At 41.8% G+C, this 13,338-nt stretch overlaps 1 protein-coding gene and 1 long non-coding RNA gene across 19 annotated transcripts in view; one reads left to right on the top strand and one right to left on the bottom strand.

Moving 5' to 3' along the window:
- LOC144828501 (uncharacterized) overlaps positions 1–13,338 on the top strand; it is a 2,902,672-nt gene that overhangs the window by 20,491 nt on the left and 2,868,843 nt on the right. The gene's annotated exons all lie outside the window — the stretch shown is intronic.
- LOC144828499 (CMP-N-acetylneuraminate-beta-galactosamide-alpha-2,3-sialyltransferase 1-like) overlaps positions 1–13,338 on the bottom strand; it is a 381,835-nt gene that overhangs the window by 101,909 nt on the left and 266,588 nt on the right. For both annotated transcript variants that reach the window (XM_078686722.1, XM_078686721.1), the window contains exon 2: positions 12,258–13,049. In XM_078686722.1, the coding sequence (XP_078542848.1) occupies positions 12,258–12,560 (303 nt within the window). In that variant the 5' untranslated portion in view covers positions 12,561–13,049. The remainder of the gene's footprint in view (positions 1–12,257; positions 13,050–13,338) is intronic.

Below are 13,338 nucleotides of genomic sequence, written 5' to 3'. Positions count from 1 at the left end.
ACTTGTTTTATGTTTTTCCGTATCTTAACGATGTGAGGCAATAGTGGATTTCTAAGGAGGAAGTTATAAATGATAGTACATTTAATACGTTCTGGAAGAGGGAGAATTATTGATGGCCACTTGGGGGGTAATAATGAAAGAAGGTCTTACCAGCCGCTTCTGATAATGGTCCGGAGTTGTCAGGCAATGTATAAACGTGGCGAGTTCCTTTCAGAGAAATCGGAAGCCGAGTCAAAATGGAGACCTCAAAAGAGTAGTCTCCATGCGCCCTCCAGTGGTCTACCTTTATGAATAATTACCTTCCACGTCCGTGCAGAGGGGAGCGACCGCATCAGTCGGTCTGTCCAGGTACAATGACCGCGTTTGTTCTTCTCGCAGCTGATTATGTACCCTGCGAGGATAAACCGGAAATTTCCGGTATTACGTGGATACTAACAGGTTACCGTGGAGATTCAAGTTTGCGTGAAAGCCCACTCGTTCCTGATTCAGGGAATCCGTGTAGTAATGTACCTTATTGCAACGACCATTATATGTTTTTTAAATAAAGGTGAAGACATTAAGATTGCGGAATGTGCATAGGTGGCATAGGAGAAGGAAGAAAGACTTCCGTTTTTTGGAACGCTCAATGAGGCGGTTTGGTCCGGTCTGCGATATTCATGCATGAACATGAAGCTAATTTAGAAATAAACTGTAGTCACATTGGCAGTACAGTATGTCAATGGTTTTTACATAGAGTGCATCCAGAAAACGGTGTGTCCGTGTGTTACATACATGGTGGAGGAGAAAACAGTTCCATTTATTGGTGTTATGAGGTGGAAATAATTGCAAGTTGTGCCATGCTAAAAATAATAATAACGGAGCATGATCATCTCTGTGGGGTAGGCGTACCATTTCTACTTGGTAATATCAGAAAATTTGTAGTACATGGGGAATCTGGTTATCCGAGGGGATCTACGGGGAGGAGGCCCGTAATCTCGTCAGAATTAGTGCTACTCCTTGGAGTATATGGTATAGTGGCATGCTAAAATAGCTTACTAGTCTATACATGATTATTATACATTTGTAAAACGTCACAACAAACTGAGGTGATCTGTGCATGGATACATAGTGTGGTCTACAAAATGATATAATCAAAGTGATAATTCCAACTGTCTAAAGTAATTCAACCAGATATGGTCCGTTCAAAGGTTCCTAACCAAGACAGCATACAAACTATTATAAATGTTGATGTTAATCACATATACCTGAATCACATTCCACATTAATATACATCAAAACATAGTTGGTAGACACAATAACTTCATTATAAGAACTGTTGTTACGTTATTGGTTCAGTGTGGTATTGCATTACAAATGCTATAGGTGTCACATTTGCGAAAGTTAAAACTATTGGCATTGTAAATGACAAAGCTATTAATTTTGCTATTTTCAAAAGCAACACATAAATACAAAATTTGTCATTTACAACACCAATAGCTCAAACTTTCCTAATGCGAGACCTATTGCATTGCAAATGCTTGTTTTAGAATGAGATCTATACAATTGAAAGCAGTTATGGTATACAGAAGTACACAGATCTGCTTCATTGAATGCCTAGCCCTGTAAATCCTGCCATTTCTGCTTGTCAGACTGATTTATGAGAAAACACTGATTTCCGAATGGGAGCCAACGTGATGCAGCTAGCGAGTTGCACACAACCTAGCCTAAATACCTCATAATGTATTGTCATTAACATCTAAAGTAACAAAGATATTGAACTGACCAGTGGTGATGTGTGATATGCAGTGAGGTGTATTGGTAAACAACCTTTACAACAAAACTTTTACAACGCACTACCATTACAACGCGGTCATTACAACGCAAACCATTACAACGCATTGCGCTGGGGGGCGCTCTAGGATAGGGAATACGTTTAATTTACTATCCAACACCTTCCCTAGTGTCCACGGGGACTGGAGTTGGAATAGTAAATTAAACTATTCACTATCCAAAACCCAAAAGCACTATGCGTTGTAATGGATTGCGGTGTAAAAACCGCGTTGTAAAGGCAGGCGTTGTAATAGCCTACGTTGTAACGTCATACATCCGGTGTATTATGTAGACAAAATGCCTACATTTTTCCTCGGGCTGGGTTACCATGCATAGCCTGAAAGGCTGTTCTGTCTATTCTTAGATACAATGGACTTCAATTGGGGGTAGCCTCGAGTAGTAGCTGCCACCCTTGTCACCGTTCAGGGCCCCACGTGCAGCCCGTGAAACAAAAGTAATCAGGCCTTAGGGCACATTTACTTTCTATTGTTTCCACGCCACACACAACTTAGCAGAAACTATGTAGTTGTTGAGGGACCCACGTGGGCCAAGAAGTCAATCCTGTGGCGACGTCAGTGGTCAAAGAAAGTGTGACGTATCTTCTGCTGCCCGTGATATTTTGCCAAATCGACTTAAAAGTTTGACACTTAGCAAACATTGCAGTGTATGCATTTAATATCGATAGAGAGGGTCTTTTTTATATGCGATGTTTGCCTTTTTACCCCTCTGTCATAATTTGCTATTATTGAAATCACGGCCACTATTAATTAGCTACCTAAAGATATATATATATATATTTCAAAAACACAGTAGGTATAGTTTAATGTGCCCCTGTCATGCACTTCTTATGACCTCACATATTAATTACATCAATCAGGACATGTTAAATGACATAATTGATGACTTCGCAGATAAAGTCCCAAAACGCAATATTGCTCACTGCACATTGGACCTCTAAACGCTCACACCCAATTACGACTGGGCTACTGGTAATTTTACAGATTCCTCCACTGTGCTCTGGTGCTACCGTGACAGAGTCTTGGTAAAATGAATTATTTGCCACTGACAGTTTTTGTACTAGCCACAGAAGGCATTGCCCACAGACGCGTGCTAATCTTCTAATGTTCTTTTCCACTTCCTTCCTAACTGCATGTTGAACCCATGCCTCTCAGTGACATCTTGTTGCATAGAGATATAGATAATGAAGCCAGCACGGTGCTATTCTAAGTAACACATCTATAACAAGATATTCAACTTTCCCTGACAGCATGATGACATTTCTCAAACTTTTATCACACAGGAAGGCCAGTTGTGATAAGTCTAAGCATCCGTTTTTTTCCCCTACATGTTTTTGAAGATCATTGATTTTGCAGTTATGTGTAAAAGCATGACAAACCTGGCCCAGAAAATACAAAGCCCCTTGGGCTGTGCAGTGCAGATAATGTGTTTCTTTATTTCATGTTCACAAGAGGTGCAATGATTCGTAGAGATCTCAACATAACAAGGCTTTTTGTTTCGGGTGGCTGTACCAATTCATGGTGGTGCATCTCCGCAACAAGGACTGCCGCCAAATATTTTTTCAACAAAAGACCAACGCTTCGGAGAGCACTCAATTCCGAGCACATTGGCTGCACATTGGTTCACCTTAGTTCTGGCGAAAATCACTTCTGCCTAACGCATTTCAGAGTCCTTGCGCTCCTTGTTCACAGGCTTTAACAGACATCACAGAAATAAAGGAGGCACTGACAACACTGTTGTCACTGAGCGTCCTCGATTTGCACTCCCAGTTAGACTGGGAGCCGGTGCCTGCTCTCTTTAACCCAGCAACGCAGCTCAGGTTGGAGAGAGCTTCAATGCGCATGACGGTTTGGCCATCCTGAGAAAGCTGGCCAAACAGGCATGTGCAATGATAACAGTACAAAACACTGCCCCTAGTGACTTTCATCTCCCTGGCCCCACCCACAAGCCTCGGCTCTGAGAACAAAAATTAAACGGTAAAAAACAAGGGCTTATTATCATTTTATTTTTATTTTTTTGGGCTGATGGGGTGGGGGGTGTCGCGGACTTTAGCAGTAGTTAGTAGTGCTAAAGTGCTCAGAGTCACAAGGTCAACAAAAACAAATTCAGACAAATAGGAGGAATGAAGTTAAATAATATGGGTGACCCTGCAAAGAGGGCAAAATCCAACATCGATACTTTGCCTTAATTTCGACTACATACCATCATAGAACTAGTTTTGCAGTGCGCAAAGTGTTAGTAAACATGGGTCATAGTCTTGATCCAAATGTTTAGATAAATTGTGTGGTTTAAATTGCTAGCCTGTATCATATTACAGCAATGTGTATCCCATTCAATAGAGATAAATGTCTGTTGCACCAAACTCTCTCCATTTATTAATCTTTTCTTTGTGGGCTCATTTTCTGCACATGGTAATGCATGTCAGAATAAAATAGGTGGAAACTCATCTTGACGTATTGCGGTAAGTGTTTGCAAGAAGCTGATTCCACAGACCAAGAAAAAACACTGTGGACCAATAACAGCCATTGTGAACGTTTAATAGTAATCACTAGCATTCATGTCCTGTGATAATGTGCCAAGAAGGGGACTATCAGATCAAAATATGAGTTAATAGAATCTTGAAAGTGAGAATCTAAATATCACAGGGGCATATATACAAGTCGCATAAAGTGGTTGCCACTTTTGCGCCAACTTTTTGCGACCATTATTTTTTTTAAAACAGGCCTATGTAAAATAGAATAGATCGCAAAATACCCAATCAAAGGGTGTTGCAGAATGAGAAGTCTAATTGATATTCGACAGGGAGGTCGAAGCTCAGGGTCACACCATCTGTGATGATTACAATTGCAGGGATCCTAGCCACCATCCCTGTGACTGGTTCCCAAAATAAAAATCTTTAGGTTTTTTGTTTTTTTTAAAGCAACTCCAGTTCTTAAAGGATGAGGTTGCTTTAAAAAAGAGGTTTTGGTTTTGGAAACCATGAATGGGACCAGGCAGTGGTTCCCTGCACCACTGCCTACTCTCCCAAGTCACAAAGGAGAAGGGGCATAACTGGGTTCCTTTCTCTTTGTGAATGAATTACCACCCTAAGTTGGGAGCTGGTAACTGCTCAACAGTGCAACCAGAATTATGGTTGCAAACCATTGATACATACCATACTAACTCACAATCTGGAAGGAACTGTGAATTGCAGAGTTTACAAGTGCCCATGGCCCATAGGCTTTTGCAGTAATGTCATTCGCTTTTTTTTTATTTTCTTGTTTAGAAAGTCATAAAATGCTCACTTATCAAACATTAACAGTACTTAAACGAAACTTCAATCAAAAATTAAGCTTAGAAAATAGGAGAAAGCAAAGCATGACGCCTCATTGAAAATATGTACGTTTCTATCACACTGTTTCGGGTGGCACACTGATAAATGAAGTAACAAGCGCCTCACTCCAACTTGAGTTCTACAGTCTGGCCATAGGCTTCATGGCTCCCTCAATCAAAACTAAAGCAGACATGGACCTGATTGACCTACTCCTGACGGCAGCAGCTAAGACGATACTGAACAACTGGAAGGACACAGCGAAAGCCACGTTTAAGGCATCGTTCAACTGGGTTACATTCCTAAGGGGGGCAGACACCATAACGGCCAAACACACACAGACGTCCCACGAGAAATGCGAAATATGGCGATCACTGGACAACTACCTGTCCTCACACAAGCCGCCGTAGTAACGGCAAAAAAGCAACGCAGCCACAGGAGCCTCAACTGAGTCACAGATACTGCTCACGCACAGTACCACAAATACTCCCTCTACCGATAGCTTCTCCACTCTCTTTTCTTCTCTTCCCTTTCTTTCTCGGCCACTGGGACTAGGGGAGTGGGCAATCAACAAATGTGCGAGAGACTATTGAAAGGTCATCACAGAGGGCAAACTAAGAATATTGTTACGAGGGCACGAACTAACGGAACACACTGCCAGGAACGGCACAGCCACAGTCAGAAATGCCAAGATGATGGACTTGTGTAACTCCCTGTAACACCCCCCACCCCCTCCCCCAGGGCACTCTATATCTGCGTTTTCTGTAAATGACCTCCCATGTATACAGGATGCACCGTGTAAATATAATTTTCAATAAAAAGTTTACTGAAATAAGAAAATATGTACATTTCAAACTAGGAAGTGATGGACGTTACAAACTGTAACTAGCTTCTGGTTTAAAAAAACTCTTTTTCTTTTCTGTACAATGTTCTACTAACTTCTGTGGGCTAATGAGCGGTTTACTTTAAATGTATGTATGCATATATGTATGTATGCACTATTTGGGTATAATGATTCAAGCCGAAAGGCAGCCAAATACTTCTGTACACGGTCATGGCAAACAAAGACAGGGAATGACTGATTGGAGAGGGAGCTCGTACTGAGAGTGCAGGTGCTCAGTTACTTTGTTGTGATGTAGTGTTCTGGAAACAGATCCTCCAGGATTTCACAATCTAGCGATTTGCAAAAATGTTGCTAAATTGGTAGTTTTGTAAAAAAAAGCCTGCGCCTTTTTATAAAAGTGCCCACAAAATTAAAGGATGTGACCCCTCCTTTTATTGGCCCAGTCTTGACCACAGAGCCAAATAAAAGAAGGTGGGTTCAACGGGTAAGCAAGGTGTTTGTTTACTCACCTGCCTCTTACTGCGTTTATTCCCCTGCCTGGAGGCACCTCGATCGAACCTGCTGCAAACAAGAGAAGACAGAAGAAGAGGACCACAAAAAGACAGAAGACAGATAGAAAGAAGGAAGAGAGAAAACTGAAGTGTAGGAAAAGATAGAAGAAAAAAGGAACAATGCTGCTGCTCGGACCGGGACACCAAAGAGGAGGTAAGTTTTGTTGCAGGCTGGCAAGATGCAGTTACTCTGCTCTCCCCCAGCACTCCCACCATTCACAGGCTAAAAGCAGATGGTATGACTGCAGAGGGTTTACGAGAGAGATGAGGAGCACAATGTGGTGGGCGCAGGGGCAACATGTGTTTTTCTTATTTTCAAAGAAAACAAATTCAGGCCCGACACATGTGGGCATAAAGCGGGACCCACTGGGGGGCATTTTTTGTTTCAAAGAAAGAATTCGGATACACTGCCTGTGGAATGTGGCAGGTCTTGCTGGAGGCAATATGTTTTAAGAAAAAAAGAATGAATTTGGGCCCGCCACCTATGGGCATATGGATCCCTGCAGCATTTTTTTTTAAAGAATTATAAATGTGGGCACACAATGGGACTGACTGGGAGCAATATATTTAAAAAAAAAAAAAGAAAGCAAAGTAGTTTTGTAATAACCTGCGTGTCATTTTCTTCCATGTACTTGATTGTGAGTCTAAGAATTCCTCATTCTAGAGTATACATCTAGTATGAGTTGCTGTAGAATACCCATGATCCAGTTGCTGCTGGCACTGCGTGGGTAGGACGTTTCTTCTTGTAGATGCTCAACCTTGAATAAATAACCGTTCTGTCTTCATCATCCAGTGTGTACCGATCCTGCTTTATTACACTGGCAAAGAGGATGGGATGCGAACCCACGCAGGTGCATGAAAGGCACAACTTTACTTTTACACTGCCTAGGCTCAGAAGGGCAAGAGGTTTTTGAACATGTACCGCACCTTAACGACACAGAATCTGATAGCCTCAACAAATTTGAGATTTGTTTGAAGAAATTGGACAAGCATAACCTACCTAAAGTCAGTACCATCTTAGAGTGTTATCACTTTGGGAAGCGTGTACAACAAACTGAAGAGTCTGTCAAGGTATATGTGAGTCACTTGCGCAAACTGGCTTCCACCTGTAAATTTGAAAGCACACTTGAGGAACGCATTCCTGACCAGTTTACATAGAGAAGAGGTGGTCAAGGATGAACCATGGCAGAAGGATGACCCCAAATTAGATGCGGTCATCTCGATTGCCAAGCGCATCGAGCACTCGCTTGCTTGTGTTGAGGTCATGAAAAAGGATAATGGCACTGCTAGTGATAAAGTACAAACTGTAACCAAGACTAAAGTATTCAAACAAGTTGAACCTCATTCTTCAAAGACTTAAAATATCTTTTCAGGAAAATGTTTCCGCTGTAACATGCTTGGTTACCTGGCCAACGATAAGTCATGTCCTGCTTTGAATTCAAAATGTCTTAATTGTGGAAAAGTTGGTCATGTGGCGAAAGCATGTAGAGCATTGAAATACAAAAAGAACAAGCGGGTGAAAAAAGTTTGGATACAAAATGAGTCTGATTCTGATCCCAATGAGTTGCATTGCCGTCAGTTCTTAGTTCAGGTCTGTCAGGGTAAATGTAAGAGTCCTGTTGACAGTGTTCAAATAAATGGCCGCTCTGTTAAAATGCTTTTTGATTCTGGAGCGAAAAACCCTTTGATCCCAAAAGTTTTTAAGACACCTCTTTATTGGGCAAAGTCAAGGGTTTTAAACCAGATATCAGACCCCTTGCTTACGGTGGCCATCCCATAAAGTTATTTGGCTATTTTGAGGGTGACATAGAATACAGAGGTAGACTCACCACTGGAAAGATTTACATCTCTTCCAGAGGTGACAGTATTGTAAGCTGGATCCATCAGGCTGATCTCGAAGTGATGCTAATTCCTGGTGGGGATCCATCTATTGTCCTAAAGGATGACCTCTCATCATCAGTCCCTAACAGCACTGCTAGGCCTGAGATCGCCAATGTTGATCAGGTGATTTGCGCACTGAGTTTGAACAGGTCTTCAGTGAGAAATGCGGTTGCTTGTCTGACTACACACATAGAATCACCCTGAGGCCTGGTGCCACCCCTGTCACATGCAGGGTGCGCAGCGTGCCCTTAGTGCTAAGGGAGTCCATGCGCCATGAGCTACAAAAGTTGGAGAAGGAAGGGATTATTGTCGAGACTGAGGCGAACGATTGACTGGCTCCCATGGTTCTTGCCCGCAAAGCATCTGGTGAGGTGAGACTATGTGTGGACTTACGGGCGCTCAACTGTGCCGTTCTTTCCAACAAGTGGAAGTCATCCATAAAAGGCAACCCCACAATCCTTGAAGTCTGCAAACTGGTGACTGGAGGCCATCTCTCTTGAGACCAATTGGACCCCATTGTCAGTCAAGAAACAGACCGGGAGTCCTTCTCTTGAGAAGACTTTGTCAAGGAACTTGACAACATCTTTAGTTTCAGTGTTGTGTGTGATCTTAATTTCCGGCCACCTAGAGAACATGTCTATCAGTACTAAGACATAGGACTGGCCAGAACTGCTCGTAATAGGACCCAGAAGGTCTAAAGCTACATCTTGCCAAAAGCAAGTAGGGATGCCAACTACAACCATGGGTTGAACTCTGGTATTACAGACCTTGTCACACGCACTACATTCTATGCAATCTCTCACCATGCGCTCGACAAGGAGATCAATGCCAGGCCACCAGAAGTGTAAGCGAATCCTCTCTCTGGTTTTTGAGATCCCTTCATGTCCCTGGTGAGCTTGGTGAACAATTCTTGACCTGACGGAGAGCGGAGGAACCAGCGTGGCGCCTCTCTAAAGTAAACCAGAGCAGACAGACAACTTGTGACGCACATTCCAGAACTTGCGTATTTCCTCATTCAGACCCCTAATGCCTCCGCCTACCTGACGAAAAGGGGGATTAGACACAAACGTTGCGCCCTCTACCATCCCGAAACCAAGGGACTGATGGAGAGGTTTAAGTGTGTCTTGAAGGAGTCCATCCAACTGGCCTTGGCCCAGAACAAGGACTGGAAGTCAGAAATAGTGGAACGGGTGATGGTTTACCGTCTCAAGCCCCACTCCATGACGAGTAAGGTTCCCTTTGAACTGTTTCAAGGATGGAGTCCAAATACCCACATTTTCCAAGCATGGATGAGGGACAAAGGTATGGGTTTAAGTGCAGACTCCAGTGTGATGCCCTCTAAACCAGACTCTGGTGAGGTGTCCTGGCAAGAAAGTCAGAACTTGAAGATAGCCAAAAGGAAGGAGTATTTTGATGCCAAGCACGCTGTCTCCCACACATGTGTACAAGTGGGTGACAGAGTGAGAGTACACCTTCCCCAGAGGTCTGGTGGGGTTTCAAAGTTCTCCTCACCTTTTATTGTAAAAAACCTCTTTCAAAATGCTGTGAAGTTAAATGATGGTTGTATGTGGAACTTAAGTAGGATTGCTCCCATGCACACTAATCCTCAAACCGAGTTAGTAGTCAAAAATGAACCTTCTGAAAGCGTGCCAACACTGCGTAGGAGTTTCTCGCAAAGGAAGGTTTCCAGCAAGGTATGTGATTTTTTTTTTGCATTAATGTACTTTTACACTCTTATATCACTGTCTTTTTCTTTCCTTTGTTTTATGTAAAGGGAAAGGTGTGTAATGACCTGCATGTCATTTTCTTCCATGTACTTCATTGTAAGTCTAAGAATTCCTCATTCTAGAGTTTCCATCTAGTTTGAGTTGCTCTACAACACCCATGATTCAGTTGCTGCTGGCGCTGCGTGGGTAGGACGTTTCTTCTTGAGATGCTCAACCTTGAATAAATAACCTTTCCGTCTACATCATCCAGTGTGTATGATCCTGCTTTATTACAAGTTTGCAGTAAAATGGCACTAAATGTTGTGTCGCTAAATTCCTAGTTTTCTGCTACTAAATTTGCTAATATGCCACAATATCCTGGGGGATTTGTATGAAGAGGAGTGGCTTCAGCTCTTTCCTACATTAGAGCATGGTAGACCAGTCCTGGGGGATATTCCTGATCCTGGGTGCATACATTGAGAACATCTATTACCTTGTAAAGCAATGAAATTCGCAGAGAGAAATGCTGCTTCTGAAGTGTGTAGTCATGTATGTAGGAAATTTCCATTAAGACATCTCCGTTAAAAGATAACTGGAATAACAGAACTAATCAAATAACACAAGGAATACAGTCCTTTGGATTTGTGCTATAGTACACACACAAGTAAATATTATACAATATTTAGTCTTTGCAAAATGTTTTTAAAGTAGGTTATGTTGAGCAAATCAAGATCCATCAAAGCTGTCATTCCATCCTACAACAAGCCATCACTCAAAACTTCTAGTTTGAAAGGTTCATTCCAAACTCAGCAATCACACGTCATATATAAATTAAAGCGCAGACCATGCTCTCCCACTACTCCCCTTGCCTGATTCGCTTCCCTAACTATTTAAAAAGCTGTACTAGTCAGAACATTAATGATTTTACTTGCTTGGCCAATACAAGTACAAGATTTCCTGCCTTGGAGTAGTCTTCAATGTTTGAGTCAGTCTGAGGTGATAAAAACAACTCTTCAGCTTCTTTCAGACTAAACTCATGGATATTCCAATGATTCCCGTTGAATGCACATGTAATCTTTAAGATTCTCAGCTTCACCCATACTCATAGCCGTGATAAAAAAGACTTCACCTCCAACACTCTTTCCATTCTGCCAGGCAAACATCTACTCAACAACACCTTATCATATCCAAAGGCAGACACTGCTGTGTGGTGCACACAACCCAGCTGTGGGTTGTCTCCCTTGAGGAATAGGAGTTCGGTTAGGCCTTAGACGGGGACATAGATTATAGTCTCCTAGTTAGTATTCAGCGTGACGCAGTTAATTAACATGTTATGTACGTTTCTATGGCACCAGACACCCTTTTAGTTACACTCTGTCACCTTTTATGAAAATCATACTCTAACCCCTCCTTGTGGATAGGCTAGCTTCACGCGGCAGGACCGACGCCATCTTAAGTTAGACAACCTGTAATACGGTTTCCTAAACCTCCATGGCTCTGCATTTTCACGTCTCCCCGTTCTCATGAGAAATAGTTTCACACATGTAGCGAGCAGCTGCTTCTGCTTTCAGACCCGTCAAGGTTGTAGGAGGGGGCCGGCCAGATAAGCACATTCTTGCAAGCGCTGTGCGGACTCTCACCGAAACTAGCAGAAGGGAGTCGACCAGCGTGACCTTGCTATACTGAGCTCAGATAGAAGCTTTGTGTGCCATATATGAGCATACCTCTTGCCACCTCCTGTACCAACTTGTACTTTTCCATCTTAGGTAACGGTTGCAAATTGTGATAGTATATATGTGTTGACCTGACAATGTGCCAGCAGTCTTCTCGGCGGTCCTCGGGGTGTGAGGTCGCTGGAAGCTCCTCTGGCAGAGTATTATTTTGCTAATAAATGCTTGAACTTTCTACACTGCCAATCGACTGATTATTGATCAATGATATTTGGTAATTGTAAGTATAATCATTTGGGGGTTTGTGAAATTTAGGTACCTCACCCTGTAGACATCCATGTTGAGGATAACTGCCACTAAAACAACTGGAAATTTGCTGCTTCTAACCATTGTGTGCCAAGTGAATGCATCACATATTTATAGATCGCTGTGACATGATATGGTTCTGCTAAAACAGCTGTCACTTACCTGCCACCATCTGAACACATCATCGGGAATCTCGCTGTTCTGTTTGGTCAGCAAGTGTGGAATAGATTCATTAAATCTCTCTTCAAACCAAGCCGAATTACCAACAACACACGAAGAGCAGCTGCATGGTCTTGTAGGAAGATTAACCAATCTTTTGAGATGTATTGACCACTTCAAAAAATACGAATCGGATTGCAGGTTGTTGATAATATAGTTGTGTGTATAAGATAACAAGAAGGTAGTTATTATTACAACAAAAAAAGTTAGTCCCAGAGTACACACTTTAAGACGTCCTTTTTTCATACCTATTGATGTTTTCTTTGGTTTCCCGGTTTAAAAAAAAATATTAGAGTAGCAAGTAGGGCACAGATGTAAACCTTCCAGGTATGATCTGATATTCAAGCGAGGAATACTAATTCACAAGTACTCTGAAAAAAGTACTAGTCTTGCAGAACGAAATCTTAGGAATGTTGTAGATCGATTTGTATTTCATTAAAAAACATATATTGGCTCACTCCCAAAATCATTAGTATTGCAGCGAAAGTCTCCTACTAGGATTTTAAAAGAACAATCCATATAACCCGTTAAAAGTACTTTCCTCAGATGTTAAAAGGTGATTGTGGTGGCGTAAATAACTTCACTGTGTAAGGTTTGCAGGCAAAGGATGGAAAGGGAAGGTCACTTTCTTTCGTTGATGATCATTTTTAGCAGGAGAAATTGATGAGATCAGTGTATGGCTCCTCTAGACGATGTTTATTGGTTTTGCTTGAACACCAGTGCTAATCTTGACATCTGTGTACAAAAAAGAGGGTATAGTCAGACATTTGGATTGCATTATTATTAAAAATACTAAACGTGGTTGTGTCAGAATAGCAAGGACAAAAATACTGAGATCTACATATCGAGGTCCATAATATTGTGATAGTAAGAGCATATAGTTACTATTCATAACTCCACATCTACATACTTTAAATATATATTATATTGTTATGGTATATATAGGTGAGGTTAAGTATAGCAAATGTATACTTACCTATATACATTTACTTTCGCAATATTATGTTCCTCGATATATAGGTCT

The sequence above is a fragment of the Lissotriton helveticus genome, chromosome 4_1 (assembly GCF_964261635.1).
Source record: "Lissotriton helveticus chromosome 4_1, aLisHel1.1, whole genome shotgun sequence".
In the NCBI taxonomy this organism is placed as follows: Eukaryota; Metazoa; Chordata; class Amphibia; order Caudata; family Salamandridae; genus Lissotriton; species Lissotriton helveticus.
Note: the sequence above shows the minus strand (reverse complement) of the source record. Positions and strands in the feature narration are given on the sequence as shown.